At 37.6% G+C, this 13,890-nt stretch overlaps 1 protein-coding gene across 17 annotated transcripts in view; it reads right to left on the bottom strand.

Annotated features, from left to right (window-relative positions):
• Positions 1–13,890, bottom strand: part of MCTP1 (multiple C2 and transmembrane domain containing 1) — a gene marked incomplete at both ends in the record, with an annotated part of 442,947 nt that overhangs the window by 177,533 nt on the left and 251,524 nt on the right. For 16 of the 17 annotated variants that reach the window (XM_079799000.1, XM_079799009.1, XM_079799010.1 and 13 more), the window contains 2 exons: positions 6,190–6,283; positions 11,181–11,367. The exons of the other annotated variant lie outside the window; for it this stretch is intronic. In XM_079799000.1, the coding sequence (XP_079655126.1) occupies positions 6,190–6,283; positions 11,181–11,367 (281 nt within the window). The remainder of the gene's footprint in view (positions 1–6,189; positions 6,284–11,180; positions 11,368–13,890) is intronic. 17 annotated transcript variants of the gene reach the window in all.

Raw genomic sequence — 13,890 nt, 5'->3', positions numbered from 1 at the left:
CGAGGCCAGCCGGGAGAGAGCGAGCTGCCCGCCCGAAGTCTGTATGGTACCCCTGGGCGGCCCCGAGGCCCATGCTGCGCCCCAGCCTGCATCTCCACGTGGGGACTTGGGCACTGTGACTCAGGTGGAGGGAGGAGTGCGGGGGCCAGACAGCCCAGGTGCTGCCCAGGGCCCAGAGGTCAGCTGGGACCTGCCCTTCCACGCCAGAGGCTGGTGCTTTGATCACCGGCCAGGCCTAGGGACTGCACCCATGCACGAATTTCGTGCACTGGGCCTCTATTTGTTATATAATGGAAATAAAGCAAACTTTGCTGAGGCAATTTTCAATACATTTTGTGTAAAATGTAGGTTTGTTGTTTTAAGCAGTATAATTTCAAGATTTTCAGATAGTAAACGTTTAAAAATTAAGAATGACATCCATACATAACCCCTTTTATTTGGTAAATGATTTTACCCCTGTTAATTTACAAATATGAAGGACTTCCCCTATATTTTATATATTATAGTACTTTCAATGGAACTATGCAGCATTTAAAGGACATATATTTTCTCCTCTTCTAATACAGATTTTAAATAATGATCATAAAACCCAAGGCTGCATTTATCAGACATAATCAATGTTATTGAATGTGATAATGGTAATTCAAGTAGCCAGCTATTAAAAATTCAAACTGCTACAATTCTGTAAAAGAAGCAACGTAGCTACTTCTTCCAGTAAACCTATTGTATTCTGAGGGCCACTCAAGCAAGAATTGCATATGTCTTATACAATTTGCTTAAGCAAATCACAAAAATTAATTTTTAAAAGACAATATTATGTATATGTGCTTAGCATTTCTCCAACTGTGTAGAAAACTCTCAAAGAACAGACTTGCTTTTTTTTTTTTCTGTACAGATACCTTCTCACTTTCTTTCTCTGAATAGACCCATAACGTTCAGGGAAAATACCAAGAATAATAAATCCAAATCTCTGTATAAAATACACCTTCATGACACACTCAAGCTGGAAATCACAGGAACCAATAAAAATGCAGGCAGCCTACTGATAATGAGGTCAGAAATACAAATAAATTTACTTTTAATGAAGACTGGAGGCACAGTAATCAAAGTGTTAAAATTCATTTCATGCATATCTCATTTGCTTCTTAGCTGATATTTACCACGCAATTCTGTGAGAAAGTAGAGGCCTAAGATGCTCCAGATAAATGGCTCAATTAATTGTACAGAGGTAGACCTCTTTGAGCTGAGCCAGAGCTGTGAGCTCTTTATTAAAAGCACTATTCTGTAGCCCATAACCTTGTTCCTTGACTCCTCTCTGGTTTCCAATTTAAACAAGTCCCCATGCGGCCTGCTCTAAAGGGCTTTGTCTCCCTGTCATTGTTAAGAGAGCTGAGGCATCCTGGAAGTGTGAAATCAGACCTCATGAGTTGAACGGTTCCCCAGGGAACGCTGGACTGCGCAGAAGGTCAAAGTCATGGGCCGGACCATCTAAAAGTGTCTGATCGCCCGTCTGTGACACAGCAAGTTGGGGAGGGGGGGGAGGGCTAGACTGAGAGGACTGAAATTGAACACATCTTAATTAAAGCCCACAGACAGCAAAACAAAATGTTTTCTAGGCAGCCTGTCAACTGGGGCTTAAATTTAGCTCTGCTAATGAATCTGAGCTGCTAACTGTTATTTCTTAAGATAATAAGGCTCTCACGGAAGCTGGGGCAGGAGGGGGGGGAGGGTGGAAACTGTAGCATGTCTTTCTGCTGTTTTGCTACTTAAATATTTTCCAACAATGAAGATGGTTTTCCTAAAGAAAAAAAAAACATGAGAGAAGTCTGTGCAAATAAATGGGTAGTAAACATCTCGCTTAATAACTACTAGGTTTCCAACTGTGGGGCTGGTGAGCTGAACACAGTCTATATTCAGAGCCTTGCTTTAGAAAAAGATATGCTCATTTAAACAGGACCATTTCAGTGACAGATTATGTTAACTGTAAAATTCTCTCTCTCTCTCTCTCTCTCTCTCTCTCTCTCTCTCTCTCTCTCTCTCTCTCTCTCTCTCTCTTCCTGAATGAGGTGGTTCATTCATTTGATATATCAATTCACCTGGGGTGCAGAAGCCTTAGAGTAGTGCACCTTTTAACAGAGTGAAAAGGTAGGGCATCTTGTGAAAGGGTTTCACCGTGCTCCCATATCACTGTTTCTGAAACCGAGTGGCTGGTATCCCTGGGGAGGCTGCGACCTCTTCCTTGGGAGCTCAGGGGAGGGGCTGAGGAAAAGAATTCTTTTCTCTTATTTCTCTTAGAACTTAAAAGAACTAACTAAACAGCCAGGTCTAAATATTCTGCAAAGAAAGCCTCACTCAGTATAGAAGACTTTATATGTCCTGCTGAAAGCAGAAATTAGGACCCGTCCAAAGAAAAGAATAATTAGAAGCTAGAAGAGGCAAATTCCACCATGAACTATTTTCCACCAGCAATAAATAAATGAATAAATAACTTCCCCCTCCTCCCTCCCCACATGGGTCTCTCTCCTCTCACAATCTATTCAGTTTTAAGGACACTTGATTTATAGGGAGAGAGAATCTTCCCCAGTGAACACAGGGCCAGACAGTCTCTAGGTTTTGCTTTGATGGCACAGAGAGACACTGACCTTTTCACTGGTTGGCTGAAAGGTAAGTAAGTTGTACCGCACAGTATTTTCCAGTTAGTCAAACTTTTTCCCTCCCAAAGAGTTTAGCTGACCAACTTGGAAAACCAGAGCGCCACTTTCTCAGGCTGTGAAAGGCAGCCCACAATTTGACTGAAATTTCAATCCACTCTTGTGCCTTGCTCAATGCATGTGTATGTGTGGGAGTTGTAAATTGAGGCCTCAACTACCAGAGTTAATCTCTTTTTAAAATCTGTATTAACCTTAATGATTTGAAGTGCACTGTCCAACACTAGGCTATTGAGACTGGAGAAAAAACTACCCTCAACGATCAACAGTTTATTGGGGGCTTAACTGAAGTGACCTACTGTAGTGGTGCTCAGCTGAACAAGGCTATAGGCTTTCTGTGGAAAGGGAAAGAATTGAGGGCTTCATTAAAAAGTAATTTGTGCTTTATGCGCCCTCATTCAAAGAGTCTCAATTGCTCTTTATTCGCACAGAGTTAATACAGTATCACAATGTTTCTCAATGAATGTGTTGTAACAAAAGAAAAATTTTACATTTTGAAAGGGAAAAATTCTTTGGAAGTGCGGTAAGATTGATGGCTACTTAAAAGATTAGAGCCTCTCTCTTTCCTGTGTTCATGTTAAATGATGAAATACTGTAATTTAAAATCGTTGTTTAAATTATGGACGTTTAACTTCACTTTTGGATCATTAAAAATATATTTTTTAAAATACAGCAAAGTTGGTCAAATATAAGTGTATCTTGTTCGACTTGTCTATAAAAAAAAAGTTCTGAAGCCAACCGAGCATCTAATAGGAATATAGCTTCATTTCTATCAGAAAAGACTCTTCACTCAGCACAGAGAGTTATCAGTGATTTTAAATCTCCCCTCTCCATCCACAGTACTCCTAAATGGATGCTAATTTGCGGATTTGAAGACAGCACCATTGATTCCATTCCCTTTTTTAAAAAAAATGTTGCTGAATATCTTGGAGAGCCTGACTATGATTATCCATGGAGATATACAACACATTTTTAAAGTACTTCTTTGAACAAGTGAGAGATGAAGTATATGAGAAGCTTATTTGTGCCCCAACCTTAATGATAAAGACCAGGAAGGATCAGTATATGTATATAAATCTTTATCCTTTTCGGAAGGATTATTTTAAAAATTGGTATTGTATTCAGATATTTCTGACATAAATATATACTCCTCAGTTTCTGCCACCATCACAAATGTCATAAAGACCACAAAAGGTCCAAGAGTGAGCAAGGTCAAAGACTGAATTATCCTCTTGCCCCTGAATAGTTCAACATCTCTCTTGTTCAGTTCAGAGCACATTAAATTATAAGGTCAGTGTGGAATGAGAAATCATGAGATTTATATCCCTAAAACTGGAGGGGGGGAAAATGAAGAATCTGTTATTTAGTGTTCCCCAAATTAACGTTTATTTTATCAGATAAAAATTATGTCTCACTGAATCCCTAGGAAGAAGGCTATTGTTGTTCACATTCATTTACATATTAGGACATTACAACCATTGGAAAGAAATGTATCTACTTTTCTCAGCATTGAAAGAATATACTTTAGTCTTCATAGTAGCATATAGGTCAACTGGGTTAGCATAGTGTGCATATTCATGAGTTTTGAAAGTAATGACAGCTTCTCTCCAAGAAAAACAAACTACGTAATTGCATGCAACCTGTGTAATGGGCAGGTATCTAAGCATGTAAAGTAAATGGAACTTGAATTTTTCTATAATAAGTTATTGTGCCCGCTATAAATGTTCAGTAATAGTTCAGATCACTTAGGTGCCCTCTGAGATACTGATTACCTAGGCTTTTCTCTCTATGTTCAGATGGTCTCAGCCAAACACTGGGTGCTCCCCTCCCCTACAGAAAATCCTGAAGAAAAGTAAAGGTGTCTCCCAAGAGACAATGTTACTGCCCTGAATTCCTGAATCTACCTGGGAATCGCAGGCTAGGCGAAACCTCCCTGGGGTAAAAGCAATACTGTGTTCCTGTTCCAGTCATCAAGTTAATGTCCGAAGGGAACAGAAGAGTAGTTAACCAATCATCTATCGTTGACTATTAGCTCTGGTAATATATGCAGCAGAGTAATAATAAAAAAGAAATCATGGTGTCCAGATTAATTTGATTACAACCACATCAGAGACAAAAAAGAAAATGAATACACTTAGCATTCACTAATTATTTAGTACCAGGAGCCAAGTCAGCATATATCCAGAAAGATGACAGACTACCTTCTCTCCTGCTATTTTCAGGTAGGCCTATTTGGAAAGGATATTTGATAACTGTTATTATCTTCTGGCCTACAAATAAGTTGGCAATTACCTCTTTAAAGAAACTGTAAACTCCCAACATTTTAATTTTTATCACACATTAGTCACTTGAAAATATGCAAACATGAAGTTGTTTAAATATTGCTGTTTTTGAGCAGAAATCTGCTATTTTAGTTTTAAGGCATGTTATCTTTTAATTAGGTTTTGATTTGATGAATTAAAGAAGGGTTCCAGTCATCATGTAATAGATTTCCAAGCCTTTATATAGTAGGAGAGTCATTTCTCCCCTTCAAATGAAGCAGCTACTGTTTTAGGGTCAACTGGCTGAACATACAATGGTAAGCATATTTCCACAAATAAGTGCATACTTTCTTTCAAAAACAGTTTAATTTGCACAAAAATTGGTCAAATCAGTCCTATTTATTATCTATTTTGAGATGGACAATTTAAGAAATGGTATAAACATCCCCAAATCCTGTGATATAAGCAATTAATGAATGATCATATGTTTGCAAATCCAAAACAATGATTTAATTCTGGAAAATGATAAAATAATTACCATTAGCCAATTAATATGTTATAGAAACAGCAATACCCAAATCAGAAAGCTTTAAGAGAGAAAACTAATTTTGGCATTTTCACAGTAGTATTTCTTGTTTTAAAATATCTACTATAGAAAAATGTAGATGCTTAGCTTAGATCCAAAATTATCTCTGGAATGTGCTAAGGAATTAGGGCAACTAAGAAATTTGATCAGCAACCCAAATACCAAGAGTTCATACCAAGTAATTGAGTATTATGCATCTAAACTTTTCAATGAACTATGCAATGACTATTATGCATGTTTGTGTTGATGCTATGGTATCATCTTAGGTGATACCCCCCTGAGAGAAGATACAGCATTACTCCAAAATGACAAAAGCTGGAAGAAAAATCCAGCTGACTGAACTTTGGAGAAGACAACACTTCAAAAGTTATTTTATTGTTTATATTTTAACATATTACCCTTATTTTTAAAAGCACTGGCAATATAAAAATTGGAGGCTGGCAAACCTTTGTAAGATCAACCCTGAAACTTTATATTATCTACTTTGATAGCCCAACCAGGTAAACTGAAGAGTTCAGTCATTAAATGCCACAGACCCTGCATGCTGCTTGATACCTATCTATATCTATATCTAAGTCTATATCACCTATATTTATATATACACACACAACAGGGTAATTGCATCATTTCTTACCTGTCACATCAGCAGCCATTAATCCTTCTGCTCTGATTACTTTCACCTGGAGAAATCCCACATCTTTCAGGTTGTGAAATATCCGCAAGGGGCTCTGAAAGACCCCAACATTAGTATTAGAAAAGAAAGGTCCTAAAAGGTCTCAACGAGTGTTCTAAGAAAACAGTAAGTTTTATGGTTGATTTCAGGATGCCCCTTAAGTGATTCAAAGGATATTGGTGTTTCTTCAATACAGACTACCCTTCCACCATTATGAATGTGTACATACACACGCATGCACACACACACATACACACACACATTTAAATCCCACAACATTTGTTCCCCATAAATAATTATCAGTAGATGGTGAACAATAAGTTATAAAATAGGATATGACTGTTTTTTTCCCCTTTGATCTCCTTTACCAAAGCTTCTTATGAGTTTGATGGTTTGGAGACTCACACTTCTTAATACTGAATCTTAAATTCTTGGTTATATACTACTTCAGATGAAAGTCAACATTAATTATGTTTTCTACTATTTTCTTCTTAATGAGCATTGGAAATTGCATGTGCTAAATGAAGGTTAAATTATTGAAATACTTTTCTATATTTAATTTAAAAGACTTAGGTATTCTATAAACCTTTTAAGTAGAAGACATATAATCTTCAAAAATAAATCCAACTGGACCTGACTTATGTGGCTCTGTTGGTTGAGTATTGTCCTGTGCACCGAAGGATTGCCGGTGATTCTATTCCCTATCAGGGCACGTATCTGGGGTTTGCTATCGGTACCCGAGGCAACCATTGATGTTTCTCTCTCACGTTGATGTTTCTCTCTTCCCCTCCCCTCCCCCGTCCTCTCTCTCTAAAATAAATTTAAAAACACACATTTATAAAAATAAATAAAATTGACCACTAAAAAGTGATGAGTAGTTTTTCTTAAATTCGCAATTTTATTTACGATTGTAGTATGTACGGAAGTAGAAGTAGAGAAAGTGTGATAGAATCAGACCCAGATGATAAAACCTATTTAATTTCATAAATTAATAATGGCAGTGTTTTAATAAGCATAGTACTGGAAGGAATTAAAAGAGGGATACTAATACAATAATTCAAAACTCTAATTAATGAGCACAAATACTTAGAGAGTAAAATAAACCTATAGAACTTTATATGCATTTGTTTATTTATGAATTATAGCGTTTTACTTATGCCAAGATCAGCATTTCTATTCAGTAAATCAAAGGTATTTCTTTATCATAATCTTTAAAATGCTTTATGACCAGGGAACATAGCATACTTTTGCATTAAACTTAGCTATTCAAATGTTACCAAAGAGCATTTGCATCCTGTATTAAGCATGTGAGAATACTGAGAAGCAAAGCTCACTGCGATATTAACTTTATCAGTCCCATATGACTAGTCATTGTTTACACGGGAGCTGTGACCTTGGCACATTGAGAGGAGGAAATGCAGATATATGTGCAATCTCATAACCCAACTTTTTTAAAAAAGGTGTTTAGCCCAAGGATTAGCTCTTAATCTTTTATTGTTTTTAAATGGCTGTTTATCTCCCCCAACTGTTTAAGCTACCGGATAACAGGGTTCAATAAAAAGGTACTTCCCTCCCCATTTAAATTACTGTAAACCCAGGCTCTAAAGTGGGAACTGTAGACAGCAGTACTAGAATTCAGAGGTTTGTAGGCATGTCGTCTTCCTTAAGCAGGTTTGGGAAGCTTCTTATCTCGGAGCTTGCTGAGTGCTCTAAGCCAGGTAAGCCTCCTATCCTAACGATGGGGAAGAGTTCTCTGGAAAGGTTCCTGTTCTTTAATTTTCGGAAGCAATTTGAACCAACCTTCACTGTGACTAAAACAAACATCAGTCCTCATGTCTGAGAATCGCTTCGCACTGCTAACCTCACTGCACAGACACAGGGCTGCGGGGGCTCCGGCTCGGTGTTCTGCTTCCCTTTAGGAGAGGTAATTATTGTTTGTGGGTTTCATTCCCTTGAATCAGCTGGCGCTCAGTCATTTATTGTGAACTTCAGCTGCTTAGGCTAGTGACATATCGATTATGATAAGAATTCCAAAAAAAGCCAAAGACTGAAATATTCCAGCTAAAAAAAAATAACAACTTTAAGTAATGCTTCATCAAGAGGTATTCCTGCCTTGTTATTTATGGTTATTTTAGAAGGCTTCAAAACCTAGATGGCTTCTGAAGCCAGAAATTTCCATAGCAGAGGAATGTATGATTTGCTGTGAATCCTTTCAGCCCTCAATAGATGGGAAAAGATTGAAATGCTCAGGAGAGGAGTCCTCTTTATTTTTTTAATGAAAGGCTGTATAATATATTTTCTCTATGGCTGCAGCAGCTGTCAGGGAGAGCATCTCAGTTCAGCTCTATTACGGGAGAGGCAATACCCCATCCTATGGCATCGCGATGCTCTGAGGGGCCGGGGCTGATTGACAGCTTGTCACCGTGACGTCTTATTCCATCTCTGTTATGGAGAAAATTAATGTCACACCACCAGCCTTATGACTCGCTGTCATCTTAGAACCGCTCACCTTTTATCAATGCTCTAAATAACATTTCAAGCCCATCGTCTCACGGTGGACAATCTGGTCAAGGGACATTAAATCAGATGACTGTGAAATGTCATAATAAAAATGGAATGCTAACAACTTCTTCTCTAAACTAGCTCCTCTGGTTTTTAAACTGTGACAAGGGGGAGCAAGGGTTCAGCATACCCGTTCTGAAAAGGTCAGGCAATCGCTCTTGGTCTACCACCCATTACTACTCGCCCCCTATTGACCTTCCCTGCTTTCCTCCCCCCAAAAGAAGGGGGGAAAAAAAAGAAAAAAATGGAATTAGCCATCTTTTCAGAATGTGGTGATCAAATAATGGCTCACACAGTAATGTCTGTTTAATTTGTGGGGCTTCAGTGCTCCGCAATGAACCGCTGACTGACAGCAATGGAAAGCCTTTGCAGGCTCTTTCATAGGAGAGTGGGCCAATTCGCTTACTTTCCTTACCACAACCAAATTCTTAAGTCTAACCTAAACTTTCAAAAATGCACACGTTCTCACACGAAAACATCTCAATAATTTCCCAAATAACCTTCTTTTATATGTTGCTCTAAAACAAGTGATAGTTCAGATATGATACAGCGTTCATTCATCCATCTCATAATCTATATTTAAAAAAAGGAAACACATTGAAACCTTAAAATATAGGGTTTTGCCCTTGTATTGCTATGACTAATTATAACACGTGAGCTATTGCATACAGTGGCTTTTTGGCAAGTATGTCTATAGAGGCAGATACAGGCCTACGCTTGAAATTCAGGGCTAAAAATAATTATGTATAAATGTGGTTCACTTTTTAATATAATGAGAATATAATCTGAGAATTAGCTGGAACAGCCCCATAATATTTTACATTTTATTGAAATAATAACATTTGAAAAAAAGGTGTGGAAACAAATATTCAAATTCTAAATGGAAATAGCCAATTTAAGGAAACCCATCCAGCAAAATGAAAAAAAAATCAATAATAGTTGGATTATTTCTAATTATCTAGCCTGCAGTATTATTCTAAAATATGGCATAGTATCAAATATTAATTTGAGAAATATAGTATTATAATACCTAGAATAATTTATTAACACATATATTAATTAATTCCCTTAAATTGTTTTAATCCATGAGGCTCTCTTCTGCTGACAGCAGACTATGTTTTGGTAGGTATCAAAATGTGAAACAATTTTCGTAATTGCAATTACGTATTAGAAGATGCTTCACAATACCTTAGGCTCTTAGGTAGTTGAAAAATATATACTATTTAGCCTTGCTAAGTCACCTCCATTAAACTGTTTATGAGGACACCATTGGAGGATGAGTTGTACAAGCATTAGCAGACAGCTGATTCAGTGGAGATAGCCAGAATAAATTTGCTGAAGTGCACAGCCTGCTAATCTGTTTGAAGAATATTGTAGAGCATTAGTACCAGCACTTCATGTTATCTGCACAGCCTGATAAGGTACATCTTTATTAAATTCAGTTATTGAAAGGATGTCAGTCAGCAAATAGGAATATTTTAAAATCTAAAAAAAATATTAAGAGGTCCTTTGTTAGTCAGAGCTTGGTTTCATAGCTGAGTGTCTAGAGGAGCCTTCTAAACACCTGGCAGCATCGTACAATACAAGCTTTGTCATTTTAAGTGGAAAAGCTTTCCCCCCAGTTTCATGGGTACTGAGGTATTCACTTTTCCAGACTCCATTGAGAGAACGGTGGAGTAAGAGCTCCCCTCTCTGTTGATTCAAGAAAACTACAAGGTGGGAAATGTAAAGTGTGAGGATGCTGTTGAGAGGCAGATTTGGTTGTGAATATTTTGGTTTGGTAAAAACTGAGAAGGGTACTTATTTTAGTGACTCACTATTCCAACCTATCTCTCTACACTTGATTACAAGGTAAGGAGGCTTCCTTTTGATTGTATTTCCTATTCAATTTAAAAAGTAAAGGAACAAGTGAGGTTTTTCTAAACAGTTGAAAATAAAAATGATTTCTCTGAATACCCTCTAGTTACCAAGCTACTCATTAATGTAAGTGCCATTGACTCCATTTCAAACTTGGAAAGACAAAGAAATATGGATTGCAATGACAAAAAGTCAATGAATTAATTTTAAAGTAATATTGTGTAAATTTAACTTTCCTTTATGGGAAGTTCCCTGCATGGTCGTTGTACTGCCTGATAAAATCACTGAGGAGAATCTCAGAATCTAGAGACCTTGCTCTGGAAGAAGCTCTAGAAAAGACCTGGTGTCTAGACATCAGTGGGGAATGCAAGTGCGTCTGCAAAGGTAAGCGTGGCATTTGCATTTGCCCAGTTTTCTGCACCTGCCGATTGATCTGTCAGACAGCTTTTCAGATGTACTTCCGTCACTCCAGGTAAATTATTTATAACCTCACTAGTCACACATGACTCGAGGGGGGAGGGTTCCATACGTACATATCTTTTAAATATTTCATCCCGTTCTTTCTGGTCCTCCAGGGAGTTGACAGAGAGGTCAGAGATACTGACTGTGGCCGAGGCTGTCAGGGTGACCAGCAGCACCAGGTGTCCCTCACCCTCTTCCAGCTGCAATTCCAACTTGTGCGTCTGTTCCCTACTGAGGACCGACAGGTCGACCTGGCACCTGGAGACAAATGTTTTGAATTAGCAAGTGGCTTTCCACCACCCCCCACCCCACCCCACATCAAACAGTGGAAGTTCAGGCTGCTCACAGCAATGTGAAAAGTAAATCAGTAGAAACAGTATTTGGACCATTGGAAGAATACATCCCTCATGTCAGCTGACTTTCTTCACAAAATTCAGCCCCTGATTATCTTAGTGTCTAATTGCTGATTTCCTGTAAGATACAAAAATGTGCTTATCTGATTCACTTACTGCCCATGGTCACCATACTCATAAATTGGCAGGGACTTCCAGTTCCGGGATGGCCCAGGTCAGTGGGGCTTTGCTTACAGAAAGGCTACTGTGAGTCTGAATTTTTGTATCACCTTTAAACCAGTGGGTGTTTTTCCCCTCATCTATAAATGTAATATATAAAGCAATGATTAGAATATGCACTCTGGTGATGCCATAAGTTTTACATTTTTAAAACCATGCCAATTTATTCATAGGGCATTTATAAATCTAAATAAAAAGCAAACAAATCCTCTGAAAACATCAAGTATTATGTAGCAGAACTGTCCTGGGAGGTTTCATAATGTGGCAGCCCATGGACCACAAGCCACTCTCGGGGCTGAACACCTTGCAAGCTCTTTTCATAAAAGGGAAAACTGATTTGAAAGAGAAAGATACTGTGGTAACTACAAGGCCAGTAAACGGAGAGAAAGGGGGCAGATATGAATAAAAGGCATTTAAAACAGGAAATAGCCAGTTACAAGAATCAATGTGGTTAACATATAAACAGGATGGTCAGCTATCAGGGACAAATTGAATTTTTGCTCATTTTCTTCACTTTATTTATTGTTCATTGTTTTACTTTTAAATTAAACTATTATGACTAGGGCCTCAAAGCTTATAGTTGTGCTCAAACATCTTTTTAAGCATGACTGATTTTAGGAATTGAATCCATAGTTTGACATTTACCCTTTCTTTTTGCCTATCAAAAGTGACAGCAGAGATAATCAGGACTAGAAACAATTGGGAGGAAGAGGAATATGGATGCAAGAAATGGAAAAAAAAGGAAGAAAGAAAATAAACACCCTGGTCAGTGACATAAAAATGTGTGTGTGCTAAATGCTAACTATGGAGAAAGAAGGAAATTAGAGTGTGTGGCAAGTCTGAAAAATATCTTCTTAAAGTTAGAATATATATCAAATAACCTCATTGTTTCTGTAAATACAACATCCATTTCAATATGCTCTCATGCAGTCTCTTAAACTCTAAAGGATGAAAGGACATATCAAATGCTATCTAATATTCTAATTTAAAATTTTTTAAATTATTGACTTGAGAGAGAGAGACACACACACACACAGAGACACACATCAATTTGTAGTTCCACTTATTTATGCATTCACTGGTTGATTCTTGTACGTGCCCTGACCAGGGATCAAACTCACAACCCTGGTGTATTAGGACGATGCTCTACCAACTGAGCTACCCAGCCAGGGCTCTAATATTCTCATTTTAATTGCAATTAAGTTCTGGTCAATAACACCTGGAACAAATTGAGCATAAAAGAAATGCAATGGAAAAAAACAGCCAGTCAAAAGTATTCTCTACTAAAAGAAAAACATCAATATAATTTTCTATAAATCTTTCCAGTATCTAGTACAGTGCCTACCTAGCCTGTAGTGTGTTGAATGTGAATAAATCTTTGGACCAGATTAGGAGTATGATATTAAAGAATTGAACAGAGATTACAATTCAAATAGTACTTTTGGTTGGATAAAGTTGGTATCAAGAAGGGTCTCTCACTCACTTTGATCACGCATTTCCCAGTCCTGTCCTTGCCTTATTCTTTGGTGAGACACTGTATCACTCTTAAAACACAAAGCACATTGAAGCTTTCTGGGGGATTTCCTTCTATGCCTATTCCCATTTCACATTGGTCATATAGATGCTGGGCTATTCCTTGTTTATGCTAGAGTTTTTGCATTTAATACTTTAGAGTTAGGGAAGATGCTCTAAAGGTAATCTGGCCCAGCCATCACAAATTGGCAGCTTTCAAACCAAATCTGGTCCAGGGATTTGTTGATTTTTCCTTGTAGCATTAAACTTTTGAAGTTAAATAATTTTTAAGACAGAGTAAATGTCCTCTGACTTACTGTTCCCAAAACTGTCATTATTTATAACTGACCTACTTCACTTAATTCTGTACCTGTTTCAAATAGAAATAAGGATTTGTGGTCCCTGAAATCTCCTGAATTTACCAATGAAAAAACTGAGGGCCAGAGAAGTCATAGTCAGTTTTATTAGCAGAGCCAAGACCTGAACTTGGGACTCTAGAATCCAAGATCTAGGCTTTTTTTTTTTTTCTTTTTTCTTGACCAGTCTGTCATTAAGTAATCATGCACCCTAGGAGGAAGTGTGTGTTGTTTGCAGTGGTTCTTAAATTGGGTAATACCTGGATTCATTTTAGACAGAACAATTATTTCAGTTTTAAAGTATGGAACTATGTAATTTTTATGCTTTAAATATATATAAG

This window comes from Cnephaeus nilssonii, assembly GCF_951640355.1.
Source record: "Cnephaeus nilssonii genome assembly, chromosome: 2".
In the NCBI taxonomy this organism is placed as follows: Eukaryota; Metazoa; Chordata; class Mammalia; order Chiroptera; family Vespertilionidae; genus Cnephaeus; species Cnephaeus nilssonii.
The sequence above is the reverse complement of the archived record's forward strand: the minus strand, read 5'-3'. Positions and strand labels throughout refer to the sequence as shown.